The following is a 24,630-nucleotide window of genomic DNA, read 5'->3' on the forward strand; positions in this document are numbered from 1 at the left end:
GGACAAACTGTTACAAAAGTTTCCTCCTGTCTATCTACCACTGTATAACGGTAAATGTCATGTGCTGTGCTATAGCTGGGTGCCTTACATCATCCTTTTCCCTTTATGCCAAGAGTTAGATGACAACATCCTCCTGTCTCTTTGTGCTAAGCTGCTGGATGCATCATATATTTATGTGTCATATTTAGAATACATATATGACAGTGAAAAAGGGATGCTCCACAAACTGCTCAGTATTATGGACAACAACTCCCATCCACTGCATGACCTCCTGCTAAGACAACAGAGCAGCTTCAGTCGGAGACTCCTGCAGCTCCACTGTAAAAAGGACTGCTACAGGAAGTCATTCCTACCAACTGTTATATCTTTGTGCAGAGAGAGGAGACTCATCCTCTCAAGTTTTTTCACAATGCACATTTGTCCACATGTATATTTTTCTTATGTATATATATTTTTAGAAGTAGAACCATATGTTCTTCCTCCTTTAGAGTTTATTCTATTTATACTATGTCACCATTTTTACCTCATGCCTGTATATAGTGTTCTATGTTACTGTGTTACTTGTAATGCTGCTGCAACGAAAGAATTTCTTTCAGGGATCAAAAAAGTATTCTATCTATCTATCATATAAATCTTATCATTGCCTCATGGTGAGTAAGTGAACATGCATATTTTCCACCTTTGAGAGATTTTGGGCCGACATCAGACAACATTTTCAAACACCATCATAAGCAGCAACACCTGATGAGGTAATATATTTTGGAAGAATGATTCAGGGACTCAATGACAAACAGGAGGATTGAAGCTGTTCTGGAGACTCATGGTGGCCCAGATTCCTACTTACTTTAGTTGGATTTTTCTTTGTTGCCATTCTGTATTCATTTAATCCCACAGAGTAACTCTTCCAGCTATCTGTGTTGGGCAGGGTGGGATGTGACATCAACGTGACACATTCCACCAGAACCGGCTGGCGAGACACAGTTTGCTGTCACATTTAGCAGCGTAAACAATGGAGGAAACCAAGACAAATGAACAAACAGATGGACAAGAAAGCACACACAGACACACTCGCACACACATTTGCCCAGACAGGAGGAGCGTTGAGACTTAAACACAACACATGGGCAAGAATATTAAAATGACAGCAGATCCAATATCAGCTCGCCTACGACAGTGAGTGGACAAGAATAGCATCATTTTAGCACAGGCTGCATACCTGACCTGAGTGAGTGTGGGACAGGAAGGCGGCACAGATACATTTAACGCCATCAGAGAGTTGAAACCCAGGCGAAGAAAAGTCAACAGCCTTTTATACTTAACTCCTCCTAGCTAATGAGTTTACATTCTCCCTCTGCTCCTCCGTCCTCTCTTTGCTCTTCACTTAGCTGACGGATGGTCAACTCCCACAGCCAAACATCCAGCTGTTCTCCTCCCTCCTCACTTCTTTATTACTCGGCTCCTGCCTCCAGTGTCCACTGCACCCCAGCAGCTCTGACTCCCCTCTGTGCCCTGCCGTTCACCTTCCTCACTTCTTTCATCCTCCCTTCCTTAATCAGCTTCTAGGGCTTTGCTTTAAAAAATGATTGCTGACCTTCATGTCATATATTATTTAGACTATAGCTTTTTAATGATGAAGAAGCTATATTAAAGAATAGTTGACATTCCTACGTCAAGTGTGCAGCAATATCTGTTTCTAATACCACTGATGGTTTGGCTATTAGCTTTAAATGAATAGATAAAACACCGTAGTTGTCCAGGGAGTCCTGTAAATATTTATTGTGGTGTACCCCAAGGTTCAGACCTGGGTCCCATTTTAAGTGTTTTATTTTGGTTTTGCATGCTGCCCTTTAGGTCTATCAAACACAAAGCAAGCATCTGTTTCCATTGCTTTGCAGATGATACACAGCTCTATTTCTGAAATCTTTTCAATATTCTTGTAAATCTTCAGTTTTTGGAAACGGAAAAGGACCAGGCCAAAAGAAACAACCACACTTTGCATCTTACAAGAACACTGCCATTTCTTTCATTGATCGCATATTACACTCATCTCACTGACTTTAATGATCTGTTTACAGGCCTTCCAAAGAATCCAACCAAACAGCTACAACTGGTCCAAAATACTGCAACACAAATTCCCCTTGTTGGATTTGAAGGAGCAGCTCATCAAAAAGATTGATGTGTTCTATTCTCTTCCATTAACTGGTCTAAAACTAAAGCCCACGGTGATGCTGCAATTAGTTTTCAAGTCTCCAGACTACAGAACAGTCTCCATGTAGGTTTAAAAATATGCACCTCATAACCTTTTAAGTTCATCGCTTTAAATAAGCTTTATGAATAAGAATCATTGCTCTATTCTTCACATTGTGTTGGATCTTTTTGAATCATATGTATTGAATATAGATGAAATCAAATTATATATATATATATATATATACACACATACATACACACATAATATGCTATATGTCATTTTCCAAATATTTGGACTGCATTCGTTATATATTTTATCTTTGACTCTTCCTCTGCTGTTTCTGAACTGACCGTCTGCCTGGCTGTCTATCAGACAGAGCGCTTTAGTGAGTGTGGCCAGACGCTGGCCATTACACAGGCTGTTAGATTAACAAGGCATGTCACTGGGAGACAGCTGGTCCCACTGGAGGAGACATTCACATTCCTGTGCCATCCCGGAGACGTCTGAATCACCCCGTGTTGGAGAGGAAATATCTTCAGCAACAGGTGGACGGTGGCGAGTGGAGCTGGATGGACAGAACAATGTTTGTTCTTAACTACAGCAGACACGTAAAGCACGTTCACTGCCTATCGTTCTTCTGCCAGCAACATTTCTAATAGTCTGTCTGGGAAAATGCAAGCTTCTGATCAGGTGGTTGTGAGTTTGTATCCTCAAGTCATCTTTGAAAATTTCAAAATAAACCTCAGAACTATCCTTAAATGCTGCTGGTGGTTAGGTATAAAAACTGGCATCCTAGGTACAAACAGTGGTGCAACAGTGTACATTGTATCAATATACAAAACGAGCTACCGTCCACACAGAGCCTGCCATGCTGCCTGAAGCTCAAGACATCTACCAGATAAGAGGCACACATGGTCGACAGATGTTGGGTACAGCCTGTCGGTCGACCAGCTTGTCCATCAATTACTCAAGAAGTTTGGTTAGTGATTAGGATGTTGTGTGTTTGGCCTGGTGCTCAGCAGCTGCTCGGGGAGATGCAGAGCACTGCTGGGTGCAGATGTGTTCAGTGGAGGTGCTAATCAGAGTCTCTGATGGAGGAAATCTGGCTACATTTAGGGGGAAAGCTCAGAGAAAACTACAGCCCACGTGGGACTTGTCATTAGTTGAGACGTGCATGTGGTGTGTTTGCATGTGTGTTTGTGACGTGTGCGCACTGCTGTCGTTTGATAATAGCTAATGCATGGGTGCAGTTGTGAGCAATTACAAATACTTTTACGTCTAATGGGTGTGTTCCTGACTGTGTACATGTGAGTGCATTATGAATGCTCGCATGTATACCCCTGACCAGAATTGAACTTAATTACATACCGGTAATTATATTGTGTCGTACTGTTAAATGTTGAAATTGCTTTCCTGTCTAAGAGAACAGAGGCTAAGCTCTGTGTGGCCAAAGGCAAGGGTCACATCGTCTGAGTATAATTTAGAACACACAGGGGAGTCCTGCATGTGTGTTTGTGTGTGAAGTCATGTTTTAAACTTTGATTTGAACTGATGATGACCCTGCGGTTCCCCTGAGAGAGGAACCAGCAGAAAGAGAAAACAAATCTGTCAGCCCTAAAGATTCCTCTCGTGTCTCTCCAGGTATCTGCAGAGCTTAGATGAGATGACAGGACCATGTAAGTGCGTCACGTTTTTACTACACTTCTAAAAAAATCATTTCTGTGTGATATAAAAATCATTTAGTACATTCAAAACTTAGCTCATGCTGTGTATTCATTAAATCTAGATTTGTAAATGCTGGGGTACATTTAAGTCATAGTCTCTACAGTGTGCTAGTTGATTTTACCATCATATGGTAATATGGCAGCCTGCAATGATAGACACAATTGACAGTAGAGTAGTATGGTGTGCAAAATGTTTAGCTGTGATATGAAGTGATTTGAAGTAAATAGTAGTAGTAATAGTAGTCTTTTAATACAGTACTTCCAGTAGGTCCTTTCTCATAATTGTGGACTATGGAGTCATGCTATCTATGCATGTGTCACCTCAATGTAAAAACGTGGAAGAATGAAAATCAGGACGAGCAGCACAAACCTCCTAAACGTCATTACATAAATCATTGACATGTTTGACTGAGTCAGACTGAGAACACAGAAATTAGCTCATGTAATGACAGTCTAATAGGCATATACGTCCAAGGTAACAAGGCAAACTAAGCTAGTTGTTCAACTAACTAACAAAGTTTTCATCTCTCAAATCTCTGCCAGTGAAAGGTTAACACGATTCTTTTGTTATGGTGACCAAAGCCATGATATCATAATGTTTGACAAGCGTAGACTGACATATAAAACTGTTAGATAAGCATGTTTATGATGTAATGTGATCCAACGAAAAAGACACGTCATGTAATCCAATCCATTGTAGAATGTCGTATGTATTTTGTAACTGCATTTTCTTAAGAAATGGTCGGCGCGAGCAAGATAGCTGCCAGCCTTAACACAATTTCCCTTCAGGGATTAATAAAGTATTTCTAATTTAACCCAACACCAGCTCTAAACTCATCAGTGTGTATGTGTATTATCAACCAGACACCCTAAAAGTGTGTATTGACAAGGACCTGACCCATCACACACACACACACACACACACACACACACACACATCGACAACAGACTACCCAATACTGCTCTTTCACACATCATTCTGTATGACGCCAGCTGGTCTACATTTACAAGCTGATGAAGCTGATGTGTGTATATGTGTGTCTGTGTGTGTGTGTGTGTCTGTGTGTGATTACAGGGCTTCCAGACAAAAACACAATCTGAATCAGAAACATCTCGAGGAAATAATTATCACATTAATTGCATCCTTCCCTACTTTCGTCCTTCCTCTCTTTGTCCCTGCCTTCCTTCCTTCCTTATTCCTCCTTCCATCCTGACATGCTGCAGCGTCGTGCTGTAATTGTTGCTTGTCTGCCATTAGATAATTAGAGGTGTGGAGGTGTCTGAGAGTGCTTTTTAAAAGCCGTATAACAGGGCCTGTTATTAGAACAGGTCTGTGGCCTGTAGCAATAAAAATCAATAAGTCCACTGTTTGAAACTCACATACCCTGACTCACTGTGTGAACCATGACATTTATTAATGATAAGATGTCCATGTCCCTGCTCTTAACCTGGGTTTACTTTGTCTTGACGTGTCTTTGGTCAGGAGATAAACGCTCGGCTGGCTACATTTTAGAGAGCGATTGTGAACTTTTTGCCAGCTGTTCCTCACACATCACCGGTCGGATTTATTTATTCTAATTTTATTAATAGTTTCTGTTAAACCAACATATAACAGCTGTATTTTTAACACTAATTAAACCTATGATCAAATATTCTACTGGGGATTTATTTTATTTATTAAGAAGCTGTCGTTTGACAGCTGTTGTCGTTGACTTGTCATTGCAGGACTGGTGTTACTAATAACATTAATAATTCTGTTCAAGCGTCCCGGTAAGCCACAAGTCAAGTTTCTATACAGATGTAGAAAACACAGAATCAAACTGCAGAATGTCGTTTGTTTGTTTATTATCCACTACTGTGAAATATTAGGAGCTCATCAAGATGACATACAAGATGACATCATTACAACAAGCTTCAGACAAATGATGGAAAAAATGATCCCAAACATGATGGAAATATGGCATTTCTGTTTGCTGGATAATTGTTGTATGTCCTGGGTGTACGAGCAGCCACAGGTAATGGATGGAGAAAGAGTAAATACTTTCATTCAAAGTCAAATGTCCTCAGTGGAAACAGGAAATAAAACTTTTCTACACGTTAACTGAGAACGTGAAGAGGAAGGAGTGGACGGAGACACAAAAGCAGGACATTGAAACGGAAGCAGCTAAATTAAATCCAACATCAATTTCACCTGTGCTGCTTTCTGTCTTTTATTGTGTTTCATCAGTGAGTACAAACACGTTGTTTATGTAATGTGTCTAATTAGATGTTCACAGTGGCTTCACTCGTCGCCCGGATGACTTTCTTCACCAACACGTTCACCTCCCCTCAGGTTCACCACAGCACCAGCCACCTCATTGTTTTTAATGAGACCATCTCCATTTCCCATTCCTCCTCCCTCCCTGCCTGCCCCTTCATCCTCCCCCTCAAGTCCTCCTCCTCTATCTCCACCTCCTCCTTTCATCCAGAAAAGCCCCTGCCAACAGGACGGGGAAACCTAACTCACCGTCCTTTCACAGAAACAAACCTGTTCCCTCTCTCTCTCTCCCCACCCCTTCCCCGTGTGCCTAAAGTCTTTCTCTCCCTCTTTTCTCTTTGTCCTGATTCTTTCACCCTCCCTCCCTCTCCCTCTCCCTCTAATTTTTCACCCTCTCTCTCTCTGTCTCTAGTGTTGGTGGTTAGCAGGCTTTACTGCACCATTGTTCTGGTATCTGCACATTTCCGGAGGCTGTCGCTTACAAAGGCCTCGGGAACACACTCTCTTACTCCCACTGCCTAATGCCAGCCCTCACCTGCCCACACACACACACACACACATCTGAGAAAAACACCAATAGTTTGACACAACCTGCACACACAAACCTCTAAGAAAGATGACTTACAGAGGATTTAGCCAGATCCTTTTTCATGTGAAGTTTTCCTTCCATCCTCCCTGCCTTCCTCCACACTTCCAAAATAATAATGAGCAGCTCCCTCCCTCCCTCACTTCAACCTAATCACATCGCTTCATGAAAAGTCATTTGCAAAACGACACGCAAGTAATTACTGATAAAAAAAAAAAAAAGTTATATAATCATGGTGCTTTTGCTCAAAGTGCTTTAAAAAAAAAAGTACAGTACTCTTTGGACTGATATGAGTTTTGCTCAAAATTAAAATTGCTGTAAGAAAAGTTCTGCAGATGCACACACACACACACACACACACACGGCCAGCTTCCTACAGGTCCTCCTTCCACCCCCACAGCCTGGCTAAGAAGAATGGAAAGTGAAAAGAAAAAGAGAGGAGGCACTGCTGCTTCCTTTGTCCCTGCGATCCTTTCACTCTCTCAAACACACACACACATACATACATTTATACACACACTAATTGACCCCGTCTCTGACCTGGGGGGTTTGGACACGACCCTTGACCTTGGAGCTTTTGCTCAGAGGTGTCCGGATTGTGAACAGACAGCTCTACACCTCTGTATTGACAGCGCATGAAGTTTATGGACACACGCACACAACACACACGCTTCGCATGGGACACGCTTGTCCACCTTTCCGCTCTGAAACACCCCACACACACATCCACGTCTCTCATTTCCTCCCCCGGTTTTCCTCCTATGCACCCTGAGCTTATTTCCTCCACAGACATGGAGGTGACGTAGATGACCTTCTCCGTCTTTTTTGATTCCAGCTGACTCTCAGAGAAAGTTTACTGTAAACATGTATCTGAGAGATGAATGGGCTTTGAATCGAGATAGAACCAACCTATTTCATATGTGGAGCGTGGCCAAACACAATAACATATTCATCTTAGTCTTATCCATATTAGCTGCAAAGCCATTTCAGTGTAAATTAGAGTGGCAACCATGAATTAGTTGTCAACGAACAATCAATCAGTCAGTCGTCAGTAGGGCTGCCACAAACGATTATTTTGATAGTCGACTAATCACCGATTATTTTTTCGATTAGTCGACTAATCGGATCATACGTAAATTGACTGTCCCGGAAAGGGGCGGGTGGGCGGACGCTGTAAAGCTCGCGGACGGAGCTGTGAGCCACCTTCGCCCATGAGTCTTTTCATGCTGACCCAGAGCCGCCGCGGAGGAAATGCGCCCGGCGGAGGCCAGCAAGCGCCGGGGAGAGGTCCCACGAGGGGAACCTCCCACACCGTGGGGCCGTCCCTGACCCGCCGAGTTGAATCCCGGGCAGACTGCGCGGAAGTAGCGGAAAAATCGTGGTGATTGGTTAAAATTGCAACACCGCCCTGAATTCACGGGGATCCACTGAAGTTGCGTTGAAGTTGCAAATCGCAACATCGTGAATTCCTGGAAGGTCTGTGTTATGGTATCATTTACGGTACAGTCAGGCCTGACGCTGATTACTACTACTGCGCATGTGTGTAGGTGTGGGTGTGTATGTGACAGAAAGGCAGACGCGGCAGTGGAAGCTGCAGCCGCAGTTTCGAGAGAAAAACAAAGTAAAAAACAAACAAAAAAAACGATGCGTCGACTACTAAATTAGTTGCCGACATAATCGTGACTAATCGACTAATCGTGGCAGCCCTAGTCGTCAGTCAACTATTTTGACAATGGAGGAATTGTTTTTAAGCAGCAGAGGGTGGCCGGATCAAGTCCAGCATGGACCAAAGTATGGAGGGTGCACTGATAGCTGGAGAGCTGCCAAGGTGCCCTCGAGCAAGGTACCGAACCACTAACTGCTCCCAGCGTGCCGCTATGTGGCTGCCCATCACTACACCATCTCTCCACATTTGCATGTCTATGAGCTCTTTGTGTGTGGGTGTGTGTGCGAGTGTGTGTGTGTGTGTTTCAGGCCTATGTGTGTAAAAACTTGAGTGAACAAAGAACTGAGGGATCAAATATCTACTCTCTTCTAAATTCTCTGCTTTGAGCTTCTAAAATATGAATCTTTTCTGCTTTCCTCCGTCCTCTGCGGCAGTAAACTGAATATCTTTGGGCTGACGTTGACGTCAGCTTGGGCTTTAAGAACAGTGATCAACATTCTTCACCATTTTCTGACACATTCTGGAGCCGACTAAAATGATTCATCGAGAAAACTATGGACTGAATACTCGATAATAAAATTACAGCTAGTTGCAGATCTAGTGTAAATGATTGTAGAATCTACGGTACCTCACAGTTCAGTTCAAAGTCCTCGATGACATTAAATATGAATGACTGCATACTTGGGAAAGGTATTATCAATGTAAATGTTGATAAATCCTGACTGATGCACAGAAGTCTGTGGCTCTGTTGGTCGATGCATTGACAATGAGCTGCAGCGTCAAAAAATATGTTGCATACCACCAAACAGAACCTAACATGGAAAACACCTCAAAAATGCAAATGCATTACCAGTGTTACATATTCTTAGTGTTAGTCTATGATGTGAGGAGGGAAGCTGCCGGGGTGGCCGTGTGTCCTGAGAACACCTCGGAGCTTTGTCAGCCATCATAAAGAGCCGATCAGTGGCGGACACCCTGGGTGGGGACACCCACCCTGGGTGCTAACACAGACACTACAGCAGGCACTAATAGACTTTAACTGGAGCAATAGGCCCATTGTCTTCAGCTGCAGGGAACAATGCGTTTTACTGAGGGTCATTACTCGGATCAATCTGAAGCTCACTCATTATGTGGAGTACACATTCACTTTGCTCCGGAGCAACCAGAGAAAAGAAAACTTTGTCGGACACTGTGTGTTATTTAAGTTTAAACATGTTCATTTCCCAGCAGCACCTTTATTTGTCACCCACACACACAACCACACAAACACATGCAGCAATGGACACACACGCATCCAGTAGAGGTCTGGAGCTGGATGTGGAGGTGTGGAGTGGGCGCCTCTATTTGCGGATTCAGCTGGGCTGTTTTAGGAGGACCATAAACAGAGAGACACCACCCACCCACCAACAGAGAGAGACAGACAGACAGACCCCGGAGACCCAAAGAGGTCACCAGGGGCCCTAAAAAAGAAACACCAACTATCTTATCTCCGAGCAGGGAACCAGAGGCAGCACTGACACAGAGTCAGAGATGTTACTGTCACTAACAAAGTGTAAGAAAAGTAAAAACATCAAACTTGAAGTGCAGGATGACAAAAGGTTTTTAAAAAGACATTTTCAGTCCATCATTTTTTTTCTGCAGAAAAGTTCATGTAAAGGACAGAAGCAGCCAGAAAACACGAGCTTCACACGAGCTCCGTGTTTTCCACACACTAATCAAAGAGAGGGAGCCCGGTGACCTGCAGGGCTTCACAGCCGCTCACTGCATCACTTCTGAGGGCTGCGGTCGTGGAGCAGATAACTCGGGCTGACTTACCGCAGAGGAGCGTTAGCAGCGAGGCTCGCATCTCTGAGCGCGCATCAACCCGGGGAGGGGGGGAGGCAGCAGGCGACCTGCGGCGAGCACAAGTTGGATGAGAGACACAGACAAGTGAGACAACATGACATGTCCAAAGTTGCTGCAAAGTTTGGCTTTTTATTGTTGAGTTTTCTTTTGTTTCTTTGAATGTGTACCGGTTCATAAAAATAAATAAAAACACACATCCTCGCTCTCACAGAGGACCAAACGGTGGTCAGCTGGCCACTCTGGGGGTCTTTTCATTCACAAAAGAGAGACTGCACTCACCGTTCCGGTCCTGGTTCAGGTGTTCTGGCTTCTTGTGTACGACTCCGGTCTCCCTCTCGGTCCACTTGCTGCGGAGTTACCGGACAGATGCGGTGCTGAGCAGCGTTCACTGCGATGAGGAGTCCTCAACTCCTGCGGCTCTGCGTCGGAAACCCCGGGCTGGAGTCCTGGAGCGGAGCGGAGCGAGAGGGAGGAGGAGGAGGAGGGAGTGAGGAGCGGTGCCGCTGACAGAGTGGTCGCAGGTTCGAATCCCCACGTGGGTAGGTGAGGTTTAAAGAGATAGTTCGTGTTTTTTTTTAAGTGGGGTTGTTTAATGTACTTATTCATAGTCAGTGTGATACCCACAGTACACAGCAGCCAGTGTGCCCCATGTCTGGAGAAGCAAACACAAGTTGTGGAAGTTAAGTAGGGCAAAGCGCTGCTGTGGACAGGATGATCAGAAACACTTTTAAAAAACTTCAGCAACATCTGCCAGGTCCTCCTTTCCTTTGGGGCTACATTATCTCTACAGCAGACCTGCAGGTATTCCTACACCTAAGCCATGCACACACATATTACACTGCAGATCTTGCAGCAAGGTAATGTGGTGAGAATATGCTCACAGATATGACATTTTTCTTTAGTAATGACACTGTCCACAGCAGTGCTTTGCTCTACTTCTATGCCAGCACTGACTGGCTTGCTGACTGCTGTCTACTGTAAGTAGCACACTGACTTTGCAGAAGCACCTCAAACAACCACAAAAAAACATGAACTATCCCTTTAAGCTAAGAATTCATCTCAGGCCTCTGGCCTACAAGCTGAATTTAATGGATTTGAGCAATGTGTCAGTAATATATTTACATATTTTACATGAAAAGTCTGCAGTTTGTTTGTAAAACAAAATCAGACGGTCGAACAACTCGACATCACTGACTACAGAGACAGGAGACAGTCAACAGCTTTATTGAATTATTATTGACAGTATGAGAGCCATCTCTGTGAATGTACTGTGACTTGAATATAAGAATATCCCCAGAAATCCTACTGGTATATTCATTTCAACAAATTCAGTATTTACCATCTGCAAAAACTGCAATACCTGATTATTACATTTTCCGTTAAGGGACATCTCAGGCAGTGTTTTTTTTTTGTGGATTGTCCTGAAACTTCCTCAAAGGTTAGCCGTCATTTCTGTGGCTGCTGTCACCTAGAAAGCTCTGGACTACAGAGCACCCTTGTGATTCTTTCAGAACATTTTATTCAGCAGTATATAAAAGCTCAAAGTGTGCTCAGTCTATCAAAGAAGAAGAAGAAAATGCTGTCATAAATGCACCAAAAGGGAGGATACGTACATTTCATACTGTTACTGGAGAACCACCATCACTATTACATCCCCATGGACTGATGTAGAAGCACTTATTAGTTATTCAATTATTTTGCAATTGTGTTGAACTCGATGTTCAGGGTGGAAAATTCAACTAATTGTTGGCTTTAAGGATGCAGGAGGAAGCATTATTGTCTCTCAGTAAGTTTTCACAGACAAAAAGTGTTGACTGAATTCTACATAGAGAAGGTGGTGAATGTCTGACCAGAACTGCTATTGGCAACATGTAAGTATACACTGTATGCACTCATGTTATGAAGCTGAGTAAACATGAGCTGTATGGGCCTAAAGCTTACAGGCACTCTGCCATGTCTTTATAATAATATCAGATTATCATTAGTAATATTTTCTCATGTAATATTTTTATAAATGACAAAAAAAAGAAAAAGGTTGCATGAGAAACATTTGTGATATGTGAACAGTATTCAGGTATTCAGTGAGTAAATGAGATTAAGGGTTGATTCCTCTGCAGGTTTTCCCTCCACAAAGCCAGTGCATGTTTTCCGGCGAGCCTTTCGTCTGTGTCTGGGAGCAGGAATGCGCGCTCCCTGCTGGACGGATTAGATTCCCTTTCATTACACCCACCGAGCGCGCACTGATCCCAGATCCACTGACTGCCTGCTCAACCTCAAAACATCAGGCTCATCCAACAGGTGTTTGGGATCATCCACGAGGAGGACGTACAGCCATGCGGTGGGAAACAAAGGCCAACTCCATCCAGAGAAAAACACCTTCACGTTTGATTAAATCAGTTCAAACTTCAGCTTCTGGTTTTTTGACTAAATATATATAATGCAATCCATAACACTTTACAAGTCCTTCCTTTTGGTTCTCTCTCATACAGTATGTCTGATGTGTACAGGTGTTTGGACAAAGCCTGCTGTAAATCTCTGTCATATTACACATTCCCTGTGCGGCTGGAGGACAGCCTCTCTTTGTTAGAGCTCAGGATCCAGTGCCAGAAGCCAACAGAGAATAGCACAGCTCCTTCATACCGAGAACAGGAGGGCAATGAATGGATGCAGACAGACTGCTACTATACTACACTGCTACTATACTGTGGTCTTAGCCTACAGGTAAATGGCTAATGGACGTCATGGTTAGGAACAATTTTCCCCATGTAGAGATCGTGCACATCACACCCACCCAGGTGTTTTCACTTGTCTACACACACACACATACTAAATAGAATGCTAAAGCAGTGGTGGAGAGTAAGTATGTTTACATTAGCGGTGTGACTGTGGTATGAACTGAATACCCCTCGCCTCACCCTCCCCTCCAAGCATGTAGGAGAACCTACAGTGGCCGCAAAACTTGCAAAACATGCTCTCTCCAGAGCCAATGTCTGGTTTGTCTGTTCTGCGCTACGGTAGAAACACGCAGGTTTAACATGGTGGACTTCATGGAAGAGGACCCGTCTGACCCGCTACATGTGCTGATATAAAAAGTCCCATTTTAAAGTAACAAAAACATGATGATTCTTGTTTTCAGGGGATTACACATCAAAGAAAATATATTTATGAATATTATATTAAATTTACATTTTGACATATTTATTAACCCTCTAAACTTTTAACAGGGTTTTATTTAACAGTTTGAGAAAAGTCCAAATATATGAATAGAATCTCACAACTCATCAGATTTACATTTTGGAGGGGGGCCCGAGCACTGAACAAGAATGTCTTAGCGGAAATTGCATATAATATGCTTAACTATGTTTTCATTAGTGTATAAGAAGAGAAGAGTGAATCTGGAGCAGCTGGACTGCTTTATAGACTCGTCACAACAAGAAACACTAACAAACCAAACGGAAACAATGGCTTTGTTAATGGCGCATTAATAAACATATACTTGGGGTTCTCCACCACTCAGTCAAAGTCCATTTGCCTCTGGTATAACTCTTCTGAAAGACAGATGACCTGGATGACTGAGGAGAAGGAAATAGATCTGAAAGACAGATGACCTGGATGACTGAGGAGAAGGAAATAGAACCTAAGAAATAGGCCTTTTTGGCATTTTTGGGTCCACCATAGTTTCTCTTTCATGCTAGGACGGAGACAGTGAGGTGAGGGAGTTGCATTTCCCAACTACAGAGAGTTTCACATACTGCACTGTGAACAGTTCCATCTCCATGAGCTCAGACAGAGGTACAGAGAGCAGACAGAGCACACTGTGTGCTGAGTACGAGGCGCCCCCTTGTGACGATGGATTGAAACGACATATCTGCTGTAACGAATGTGTAATACATGCAACACAAATACAAATACAACCAAAGTTACAAATATTGTACACACAGCATAACACAAACAGGAAACGTGATGTGATGAATTTACATAAACTGTATCAGATTTATTTGTCTCCATCATCTCACCTCAGAATTTTGCTTATAAGAATATTTGTGTTTCCTTTGTAATAAAAATAAAAACAAAACATTATTTATAGCTTAACAGCATATTGTAAAAACTATACTAATGTGATCAAATTACAGCAAATACACACAGAATCTTCCAAGCACTTTGGGTGAAAATAACATTTCTGATAACATATATTTATTTTGTTTATTACTTATGAAATCAATGACCCTGGCCTGTAGCATCGCATGTTAGGCCTTTCACTTGTTGTAAGAGCTTAAACACATAAACACCATACAGGACAGTGTTCATGTCTGGGAAACAATGATACAGTACACGCACAGAGGAAGGCATTTCTGTGTTATAACACTTGACAGGTATTGTGTAAAACTTGGAACTATGAATGGAGGTACCAAAGCAGCGTTTCTTCCATGGGTAGTGTAGTTTCTCTGTCCCAGTCATAGCGTCAGTCGTCTCTGGATTACAGCAGCAAATGGTAAACATGGAACGTGAACATCCTCACACACAGCTACTGTACTTCTGCACTTGTTCCCGGATCTCATCTCGCACCATCGTAGCGTTCTCCTTTAGCTCGTCCAGCTCCATGCGCTGCTTCTGCATCTTCTGCTCGTTATTCCTGAACTTTTTCTCCAGTTCTGCAAACGTGGGGAGTCAGGCAGGAAGTTAATACGTGTAACAACTACAGCTGAGGACCAGAACGTTGATCCAGTATCCACAGGAAACATAAGAATACCAAGAGAGCATTAAAGGTGTTGGCATGGCGAGATGCAGACCAATCAACACTAACGATTTAGTCACCACTTCCTGCTATCTTGTCTTCATGAGTGTGGTGTCTGAGATTGTTTCCTGTTACCTTGTTATACCTGGAACAATGTAAAGTGATGCACCAGGAAGATACACTGATCACAATGTCCTACGAGCATTTAGTAACTGTTTATGAAACAGTCTAAGTGAAGTCCTGATGTCTCTGTATGGCCTACATAAACTTCTATAAAGTTTTTCTGGCAGTGAAAACAATGCCGCTGTTTGTCCACAGAGGGAGCCAGAACGAACAAAATAGAAGTTCCTTGCGGCTTTAAGTCAAACATTTGCTGATGTTTACAACTACAATAAGGCAACGGTTTCTCAGTGTTTCTTAGAACACATTAACAGCACCCAAATATATCCCAGTTAAAAGCTGCTCCAGATGTGACAGATGTATGTGGCTTATTCTATTAACTATCTGTACACTCACCCTCTCACTGATCCTGTTTTATTCTGACAATAACCAGCTTTTCTGACACAGGACAACATCAGAACCAGAACCTCTCCATCGTATCTGAACTGTGCTGCAGGACTTACCTACCTTACCTAAGCCTTTGTGAAAAGTAGTGAAGCAGTCTAGACATGTTTAACAGCTGGATAACAGCTGGGCAGCAGTGAAATGCAACACATTTGCATTGTCAACAGTCAACATTGGCTTTGTGTACTCACTCTTCAGTTGTTCTATCCCCTTTTTGGCTTCATTGAGGAGGTCTTCTGCCTCCTTCTTCATATCCTTGGCCTTCTGGTTTATGCCTTCCAGACCACCATCAACAGAGCCCATCTTTGTCTGCAGCTCGCGGTACCGTTCCTCCGTGTTGTTGAGGCTCTGCAGTGTTGTTAGATCATGATTTTGCTTAATATTTTCCTGATGATATACTGTTTCAAAATAAAAGCACGTTACTCACCGGCTCCAGTGAGGATGCTAGCTGCGTGGCGTTGTCAGCTCGAGCTTTAGCGTCCTCAGCCATCTGCCTGTTCTGCTCCGTCTTGTTCCTTAGCGCTTCCACTCCCAAGGAGAGGTTTTGCAAGCGCATCATGACGTCCATTTGCTTGTCCTCGAGCTGTGTCAGCCTCTCATCAACCTAGAAGTGAATGAGCCATAAAAACAGTTCACAGTTGAAAGGGCAAACATATAGAAACAAATATAGAAGAATGTAGTAAGTGAGTGCACACGGGTGGTCCACTTAAATCAACCACAGAAGGAGGGAGAATGTGTAAAACCAGCAATTTTACACCTCACAAGTAATTACACACAAACGTTGAAGCGTGCAGTACCTCGGCTGTAGCATTCCTCGTGCTGTTCAGGTTTTTTTGGGCCTCGTCCAGAGCTGTTTGTGCTTTCTCTATGGCCATCTCTGACACATTCAGTGCCTGCTTGGTATTATCAGCTTTATCCTTCACTCCCTCTGCTCGGGTCCTGCACAATGCCACCAGAAAATAGATGGAAGTCCTCAGTAATGAGCATAATGGTGAACAAAATAAGATTCTTCTTTATTAAACACTGCCATACAGACAGAACATCACAAAAAGCGCGGCTGTCCGGACTGTGAGTTTACAGCACTTTGAGGACGTTAGTGTGTGTGCCACAAGCGATTTGGACCACTGGGAAGAAGAAGAGGTCTGCAGGCTGATGGGAAGCTGAGTTGGTGTCAGCCCAGATCTGTAGTTCGCAAGCGGACTATGTAACCAAATCTCAGAAAATGGAAAGAGAGAGTGACCAAGTCAGTGTCAGCAAAATCCACGGACAAGCGCCCATCTGGATTTACTCCGACTCACTACTTTTTGATCGTAAGTAACGTAATCAGAACAAATATTTTTTTACCACAGTGGGATTACACCGGGGGCGCTAAATGACAAAAATAGCATTGGCTATGTAAATACACCCTGCAGTTGGTTAGCTCTAAGCCGTCACCATGCAAACAGCGGAGACAGGAAGATACTCGTAGTATTCCTGTACCCTTTTTAACAGCTGCCTATGTACACATCCAGCAGATACAGACAAACAGCTGATTACATTCTCCATGATGTGACGATTCTGGGGGTGCAGAGTTGTCATTATGTGTGATGCTGATGTTATTGGAGGTCAACATGCTGCAGCTAGCCTGCAAGATTAGTTTCTTTTTCCACGCTTACACACATTTCTACAGTAGACAAACTGAAGACAAACCTTTTATACCCTGCACTGATCTCATCACAAACCTCCTTTCACCGCCACTGCATTGGAATGGAGTGTACGACTCGCTCCATTTGGACAGCGAGCGTGATGGTTTGTTACTCACTTGGCGTCTTTGGCTTCGTCCAGCAGCTCCTTGGCTTTCATGATGTGCTGCGAGGTTTGGTTGATGACGTCCTCGACGTTGGTGAGGTTGGAAATGCTGTCCTTTATCTGCATGATCATGTTGTCCATAGTGGTCTTGTTGACCGGCAGGGTGATGGACAAGACCTGCTGAGCCACCTTCTCTATGCTCTCTGGGTCTGCTCCCTCCTCTGGATGGCAAAAGTCAGAATGCAGGAATTAAAAAAGCAGAACAGACTTTTCCAACAGCAGTGCAGTTGACCAAAAGTTAGACTTTTCAGAGGAAAATAAGAATTCACCTCATTCGGAGAAAACATTTGAGTTAAAACGGCAGTATACCAGTGAGGAAGTCTTTGATCTCCTTGATGAAATCTTTCAGCTTCTTGTTGTTCTTTTCAAAGTTGTCCTTCTTCTTCTGGGCTTTCTCCAGCGTGGTCATCGCCTGGTTCTTCACATCCTGTGTCAGAGAGGCTATATCCTGGAGCTGGACACAGAAAACCAACATGTCAGGAGTCACGTCTGATAAGACGACACGCCGTCACTCTGACAGTACACCACGCTGTGTTTCAAGACCTTTCTTGCCACATTCTTCAGATCCTCGTTGGCCGCTTTCAGGCTGTCGGTGACATTGTTGGCGAGATTCTGTGCTGTCATGGCGGCACTCGCTGTCCCACTGCATCCCTCTCCTCCACATATGCGATTGCCCTGGTCGTCACGGCAACCAGCGCCGCCACACTTGCTGTCTGAGCATGTGCCATTGGCGCTGGCATTGGTGTGGCCACCGCATACCTGGAGGGAGCAGAGTGTTATCAATCACATATGAATATGAAATAAATCAACACGTTCAGAAACATTTCAAAGTGGAGTCTCTTTGACTGAGTATTTACTATACTTAAAGTCATAATGAAACTATAACATTTTTACATTGCCAGTGCAGAAAGGACTATAATAATTCACGCAGAGCTCAATCAAGTCAAATGAAACTAAAATAAACATGCAGTATAGTACTGCTGAATTATTAAGGCTATTAAATACATAAAAAACTAAATAAATAATGCAAAAAAATGATCTCTCATATCATAAATGAGACACCATAAATCATTGTTTTCATTTGGAGAACAAGATGGAAGTGTGGAAAAAAGTGGAAAATTTCAGTGTGATCCTTCTTTCATCTCAAAGTCAAGAAATAAACTTAAGTTACTAACGATAATAATCATATATGCATCATTAGACTGATTGTAAAAAAGGTCATGAGAGACTTTTATCTATGAACAAGTAATCGACTTGCTTCGACAACCTATAGCCACTAGATGTCACTGTAAGATACAAGCATGTCAAAAATAAAGAGAACATAAGCAAGTCATCAAACTAAGAAAAAAGAATCAAACATCTTTTTCTGTGATTCTGGGTGGTGGAGAGACACACAGAACTCAGTGTTCAGTGATACTGTGTGCATTAAGGCAGACAGACATGCCGCATACCTTGTGACTCAGGCGATGCACCTTCTTGTCCAGGTCATGGGCCCTTTGCTGCAGCTCGCTTAATGATTTGTTCTGAGCAGCGACGGCACGGAGGAAGTTGTCTTTGTTGACGTCCAGCAGGTCTTCAGTGCGAGCGCGGGTTTCTTTGGACTGCTCCACAGGGCCGAGGGGACTGGACACCGTGAAGTTGCATTTGTCCTCGGCAGCCACTGACTGCTTATAGTACTCCTTAATTTTCTCAAACTGGTCTGTGAGGAAACGAGAGCAGCTGTTAGGAGTTGTTGTGTTCATTAACTACTTTCAGGTTTTTTCCACAATATTTTGCTGTAGCTTGACTGAGGTTCATCAAACTGAAATATGGACACATCATTATTACTTTTTTTAAAGATATTTTTTGGCCTTTTTGAGCTTTATTCAGCAGAGACAGCTGAAGAGTGACAGGAATGTGGAGAGAGAGATGGGGAATGACATGCAGGAAAGAGCCACAGGTCAGATTCAAACCCTGGGCCGCCGCGGTAAGGACTGAGCCTTTGCACATGGGGCGGCTGCTGTACCAACATTTATTTGTTGTCCAAGGCTGTGCCTTGGATGCTTCAAACATCTCTTGTGTCCATTAATTCCAGATATTACTGGTTTGAATGTTTGTTACCTGCAAATCCTGAATGGAGGTATTCTGTCAGTAGCTGTTGTTTGCGGGCCACAGTGGTGTTGAGGTCCCTCAGCTCTCTCTCTAGGTCACTCAGTATGCGTTTCATTGCCTCTTCTTCTGCTGCTGTCGTATTAAGCTCTCGGGTGACGGCCATCAGACGCCCGTCGGTCAGGGCGATCTCAGCTCTGCAACACATAGAGGCGGTCACAGATTAACAAGTGGTTGGTGACAGGTCACAAATGATCCAATCAACCTCATCATCACCTGAGGTCATCGATGCTCTGTCCAATCAGCTGGTGGATCCTCTCGTTGTCCTCCGCCTTGATTAGATCCTTCACCTTCTTCAGTTTCTTCTCCAGCTCTTTGATGCGTGTATCCCCGACCACCGGCGTGAGCCCGTTCTCCTGGATCTTGTCCACGGTGTACTGGATGTGTTCCAGGTCTCTTTTAATCTGGCACACAGCATCATCCCACAGCTGGAAGCACGGGTGACACTGGACACACTTGGGGAAGTCACCGGTGAAGCCACGAGCGCATTCATCGCAGCGCCGTCCCGCTGCCCCTTCCCTGCATTCACATGCCCCTGTCATTCGGTCACACTGGGCCATCTCTGAGCCCAGCGGATGGCAGTTACACTCTGAATGATAAGAGGGAGGACACAGGAAGAACAACAATCATGACCTGCAGGTGAATCTACTGAATCAGTTAGAAACTTTACTGCTCCACAATGTTAAATGAAGAGAATTATGTTTGAATGCTTGAATAGTTGGCTGTTATTTGATCGTTAGGTGTTGGTTTATGAGATTAGCTGTAGCTGGCTTCAATTGTCCAGAAAACCAAGATGATGTCATTTTAAGAGTACCAGTCGAACCTCAACCGGTCAAAACAGAGAACAGGAAGTCTATATGACGTTTGTGTTTATTTCACGTGTTAATGTGAAGAAGGTTCCATCAGATCTGTGCCGAGCCATCACAGATTATATGAGGAAACATCTGATCAGTCATGTGTCTAAAATGTTTGTTAGATCACAACTTGTTTGTCCTTTTCAGAAAAGGCAGAATCTAACTCAAAAGAAACTTTTCAAACTCGATATATTTTTTTTTTTAATTCTTTAAAACGCATTGATGCTGTGTGAACCGGATTCAGCCAGATACTAATACTGAGGTAACTGTGTCAGAGAGTAGAGATACAGCCTGAAGTTCACAGTTCATGCGATGCAAAGGTTAATGATAAGAAGCTGCAGCTCTTCTTTTCTGTTAGAACATCGATGGACATCGTGTTCACTGATGATACTGACAGGCAGCACAGTGGTGCAGTGGTTAGCTCTATCACCTCACAGCTGCCAGTAATTATGATTTCTGTAGAATAAAAGTAATTAATTATGTGAGTGTCCTTTAAATGCAATAGGAATAGAGATGCACACAAACTTCCACTGCAGTCTGTGTGCCCGTTAGAGTGTGTGTAAAGCAGATTGTGTTTCAGTGGCACCTGCATGTGTTTCAGATGTCTACGTCTGACAGAACACACTCCTATTTTAAAAAAGCTGCCTACACGGGCCACACAATAGATCACATGTGTTGCTTTCAGTTGTGTTTTGGGCTCTGTGTGCTGCTGTGGTGGAGGACTGCTGATCTGTTCATGCGCCGCTCATGCTTCGCCACCTGTGTAGACCCTTCACAGCAGAGTTTTTGTGCGACTGTTCACGGCTTCACATCATGTTTCGACATGATTCCTGCTCTGAACAAAGAATCAATAAATTACGTTCCTCTGTGGACTTATAAAAGAAAGAAATGAAGAAGAAGGTATGCGCATTCACTCCTTCAGGTGAGGTTACCTTGACACCGCACCCGTGGGTCTCCCCAGTGGAACTGCTCACACTCGGTGCATTGTTTACCCCCAAAGCCGTGGTGACAGTGACACTGGCCTGTGAACTGTACAAGACAGAGAGAGACAGATGAACAGAGACCGAAAGTTGCCAGTAACAAAAAATACTTAAACTCTCTGAGTTCATTTTTCCGTTATCATGAAGGCGTTTGCGCTTCCTCACCATGTTGCAGTGCGTTCCCATGGCGTGCTCCAGGTTGCAGCCACACGGCTCGCAGCCTCCATCCTGACCGTAGTTCCAGTGGTTCGGAGCACACTGGTCACAATTGTGGCCGGTCACATTCTCCCTACAAGCGCAGGCTCCGGTCTGCCTGTCACAGTGACACTGTCCGTCGCTGCAGGCCGAGTGGATGGTCCCAGCAGTCACACAGGTACAGCCTGAGAGGAGAAACATAGGTTCAAAACACAGACAGAGTGAAGACAGCAAGGCCCTGTCTCTGTGAAGTCTGATTTAATAGTTCTGCAAACCAGAGGTTTTAGTTAGAGACAATTTCTTTGACCAGCCAATGCAACCCCTTATTGGATATCAGTTATTGATTGGACTGATGTGACATATTGCACCATAACAGGGTGAAGACAGATAACAGATAGAAGTTTGATAAGTTTGATATTTGATTTGTTTTCTGATTCACCAACAAGTTGAAAATCTGTGTTGACTGAAGCAACAACAACAACAAACAACATTTGTCATTCATTAGACAGATATCTTTGTTATTTTCCTCATTAACTTTAAGAATGGATACAAGTAATATCAGATAGGAGAGTTTGTCTGTCAGCAAGAGACACTTTTTATATCATTTAACGTCATTTCTATTCAGTCACACCAATAAATCCTGAGTGTCTGGATTGAAGAGTTATATAATCAAAAAAAAAGTTTCTTCTCTCCTCATATTTTTTCCTCACTTAGCTGCATGCACCCCCAGTGCGAGGGAGTAAATAAAAAGATGCAAGAGAGGAAGTCATGGATGTAATTTAAGAGACATGGGATGCAGCCTACAGGCACACATGGAGACTTCTTGTTCAGATTTACTGTTTGTACACACATATAAACTCTGATACGATCATCACTCACGTCTGCAGTTTTTGGCCAAGGCGTTGCCATAGTAACCATGTTGACATTCGGCACAGGACGGGCCATCGGTGTGGTGCAAGCACTTGAGGCATTCACCTGTCCTGGGGTCACATGACTCAGGATCCTGGGCGTCGATGTTGCCGTGGCACTCGCACGGCAGGCACTGTCCGCCTGGTTGCTCTGGGTTGCCATAGTAACCAGGGGAACACTTGTCACAGCGGGACCCTGGGAGTGTAAAGGGAGACCATGACATGTTAGCTTTAAATGTGGGGGAGAGAGATGTGGAATGATGCATGATATTATTTAGATATCTATCAGAGCTGACCACTGCAGCATTCTAACTCACCAGCAAAGCCTTCCTTGCAGTTACAGATGATCTGGTTGGAGGTGTGGTCCTCCTGACAGGAGAGGCCGTTAAAGTGATTTGAGCCGGGGTTACTGGGGCAGGGGCAGGGCCGACAGTGTTCCCCTGAACCAAGCACCGGGTTTCCAAAGAACCCATCCACACAGCTGAGACCAAAGAGGGAGACAATTACATAACAAGAGATGGCGTTAAGTTAAGCCTGACACTTGAGTGATTCTTACCGCTCACAGAAGTGTCCTGTTGTGTAGTCCCTGCAGTCTCTACACTCCCCGGTGTGGGGGTCACAGAGGTCTGCGTGGCCGTTGCACTGACAGGGGCTGCAGCTGGGGAAGCCCCACTGGCCTGGTTGGCAGTCTGAGCACTGCCGCCCGGTGGCTCCCTGCTTGCACTGGCACTGGCCTCTAACTGGGTCGCACTGGTGGCTTAATGAGCCCTCTGGGTGGCAGTCACAAGCTGGACGGGAGGAGGTATTAAAGAGTTATTCAGTGTTTCAGTGTTCAGTTAGGAAGTGATTTCTGACTTCATGAATAACACACTGAACTCTACAGCAGGGACAGACAGGACTACAGGTACTAGTCTGTCATGTACTGGGACAGCACACGCAGACATAGCGTACCTTCAAAATAAGAGTCACATAATCAATGTCATTAACTTCAGAGAGCACCTGACTTATAAAATTTCTTCACATCTTTAGAGACATCACCAAAAAATGTATTTTCTTCGGTTTGATCTTGTGGGACAGTTGTTAAGTTGGGTAAAGGTGTTATCACATGCCTGACTGTAGAACAGACTCACCAGTACAGCCATTTGTCCCTCCAAAGCCGTAGGTTCCCGGGGCACACTGGTCACAGCGCCGACCCATCACGTTGGGTTTGCAAAGGCACTGACCTCCCACCTTATCACACTCGCCACTCTGGGAGCCCTGAGGGTCGCACTGACAGGCTGGCGGATAATGAAGATGCAGACAGTCATTACTATTTTCAAAGTTCAAAAAGTTTGAACGCAGAGAGACACTGGCGTTTTAACTCAACTTTACTGTCCAATAATGACTTTGTGAAATTTATGGACGAGCAGATAACGGATGGGATGCTCTGAAAGCTTACCCAGGGGACAAATTATTTCTTTTAGCCCAAATATGAAAAAGAGAGCTCAGAAAGAACGGCTAAATCTATCTAATCAAATTAAAGAAGTTGATCAAAGATACGCTCAAATCAAGGACCCTGAACTATACAAAAAACGTGTGGAACTCCAAACTAGATTTGATCTCCTCTCAACACATTCAATTGAACGCCAACTATTGCAGAGTAAAAGTCTATTCTATGTTCATGGCGACAAATCCGGTAAAATGTTAGCCAATCAGCTGAAGGGATTTAAAGCAAAACAGCACATCACAAAAATCTAGATGGATGATGGTAACATCACCTCAGATCCCTCTAAAATCAACGACACATTTAGGAATTTTTACTCCCGACTTTATACTTCTGACCTCCCAAATGACAGTACGCAGATGGAAAATTTCCAAGATCGTTTAGATGTCCCCACACTTACCCATGATAATAAGACTAGGTTAGATGAGCCTATATCACAGGGGGAGATAGCAGCTGCTATCGCTTCATTGCAATCTGGGAAATCCACTGGACCTGATGGGTTCCCAGTGGGTTTTTCAAAACATTTTCTTTGTTACTTTCACCTTATCTATGTTCAGTGTTATTCACTGTCAGTCAGTCAATGTCTTAATACTCCTGCTAATTGCTCCTACTTATTTACCTTTATTTAGTTATTCATCCTGTTTGT

General features: G+C 43.7%; 2 protein-coding genes across 4 annotated transcripts in view; both read right to left on the reverse strand.

Moving 5' to 3' along the window:
- The window catches only part of lamb2 (laminin, beta 2 (laminin S)), a 46,043-nt gene extending 35,336 nt beyond the window's left edge, over positions 1-10,707 (reverse strand). For both annotated transcript variants that reach the window (XM_010746202.3, XM_010746203.3), the window contains exons 1-2: positions 10,549-10,707; positions 10,240-10,316 (exon numbers count right to left, since the gene is read on the reverse strand). In XM_010746202.3, the coding sequence (XP_010744504.3) occupies positions 10,240-10,270 (31 nt within the window). In that variant the 5' untranslated portion in view covers positions 10,271-10,316; positions 10,549-10,707. The remainder of the gene's footprint in view (positions 1-10,239; positions 10,317-10,548) is intronic.
- Positions 10,708-14,238: 3,531 nt separating this feature from the next.
- lamb2l (laminin, beta 2-like) overlaps positions 14,239-24,630 on the reverse strand; it is a 53,056-nt gene continuing 42,664 nt past the window's right edge. For both annotated transcript variants that reach the window (XM_019253238.2, XM_019253237.2), the window contains exons 20-35: positions 23,632-23,778; positions 23,058-23,289; positions 22,819-22,982; positions 22,473-22,697; positions 21,564-21,778; positions 21,351-21,447; positions 19,781-20,153; positions 19,517-19,701; positions 18,868-19,115; positions 17,960-18,175; positions 17,726-17,870; positions 17,370-17,577; positions 16,366-16,507; positions 15,996-16,172; positions 15,760-15,916; positions 14,239-14,921 (exon numbers count right to left, since the gene is read on the reverse strand). In XM_019253238.2, coding sequence (XP_019108783.2) covers positions 14,785-14,921; positions 15,760-15,916; positions 15,996-16,172; positions 16,366-16,507; positions 17,370-17,577; positions 17,726-17,870; positions 17,960-18,175; positions 18,868-19,115; positions 19,517-19,701; positions 19,781-20,153; positions 21,351-21,447; positions 21,564-21,778; positions 22,473-22,697; positions 22,819-22,982; positions 23,058-23,289; positions 23,632-23,778 — 3,068 coding nt within the window. In that variant the 3' untranslated portion in view covers positions 14,239-14,784. The remainder of the gene's footprint in view (positions 14,922-15,759; positions 15,917-15,995; positions 16,173-16,365; positions 16,508-17,369; positions 17,578-17,725; positions 17,871-17,959; positions 18,176-18,867; positions 19,116-19,516; positions 19,702-19,780; positions 20,154-21,350; positions 21,448-21,563; positions 21,779-22,472; positions 22,698-22,818; positions 22,983-23,057; positions 23,290-23,631; positions 23,779-24,630) is intronic.

This window comes from Larimichthys crocea, chromosome XV, assembly GCF_000972845.2.
Source record: "Larimichthys crocea isolate SSNF chromosome XV, L_crocea_2.0, whole genome shotgun sequence".
Taxonomy (NCBI): domain Eukaryota; kingdom Metazoa; phylum Chordata; class Actinopteri; family Sciaenidae; genus Larimichthys; species Larimichthys crocea.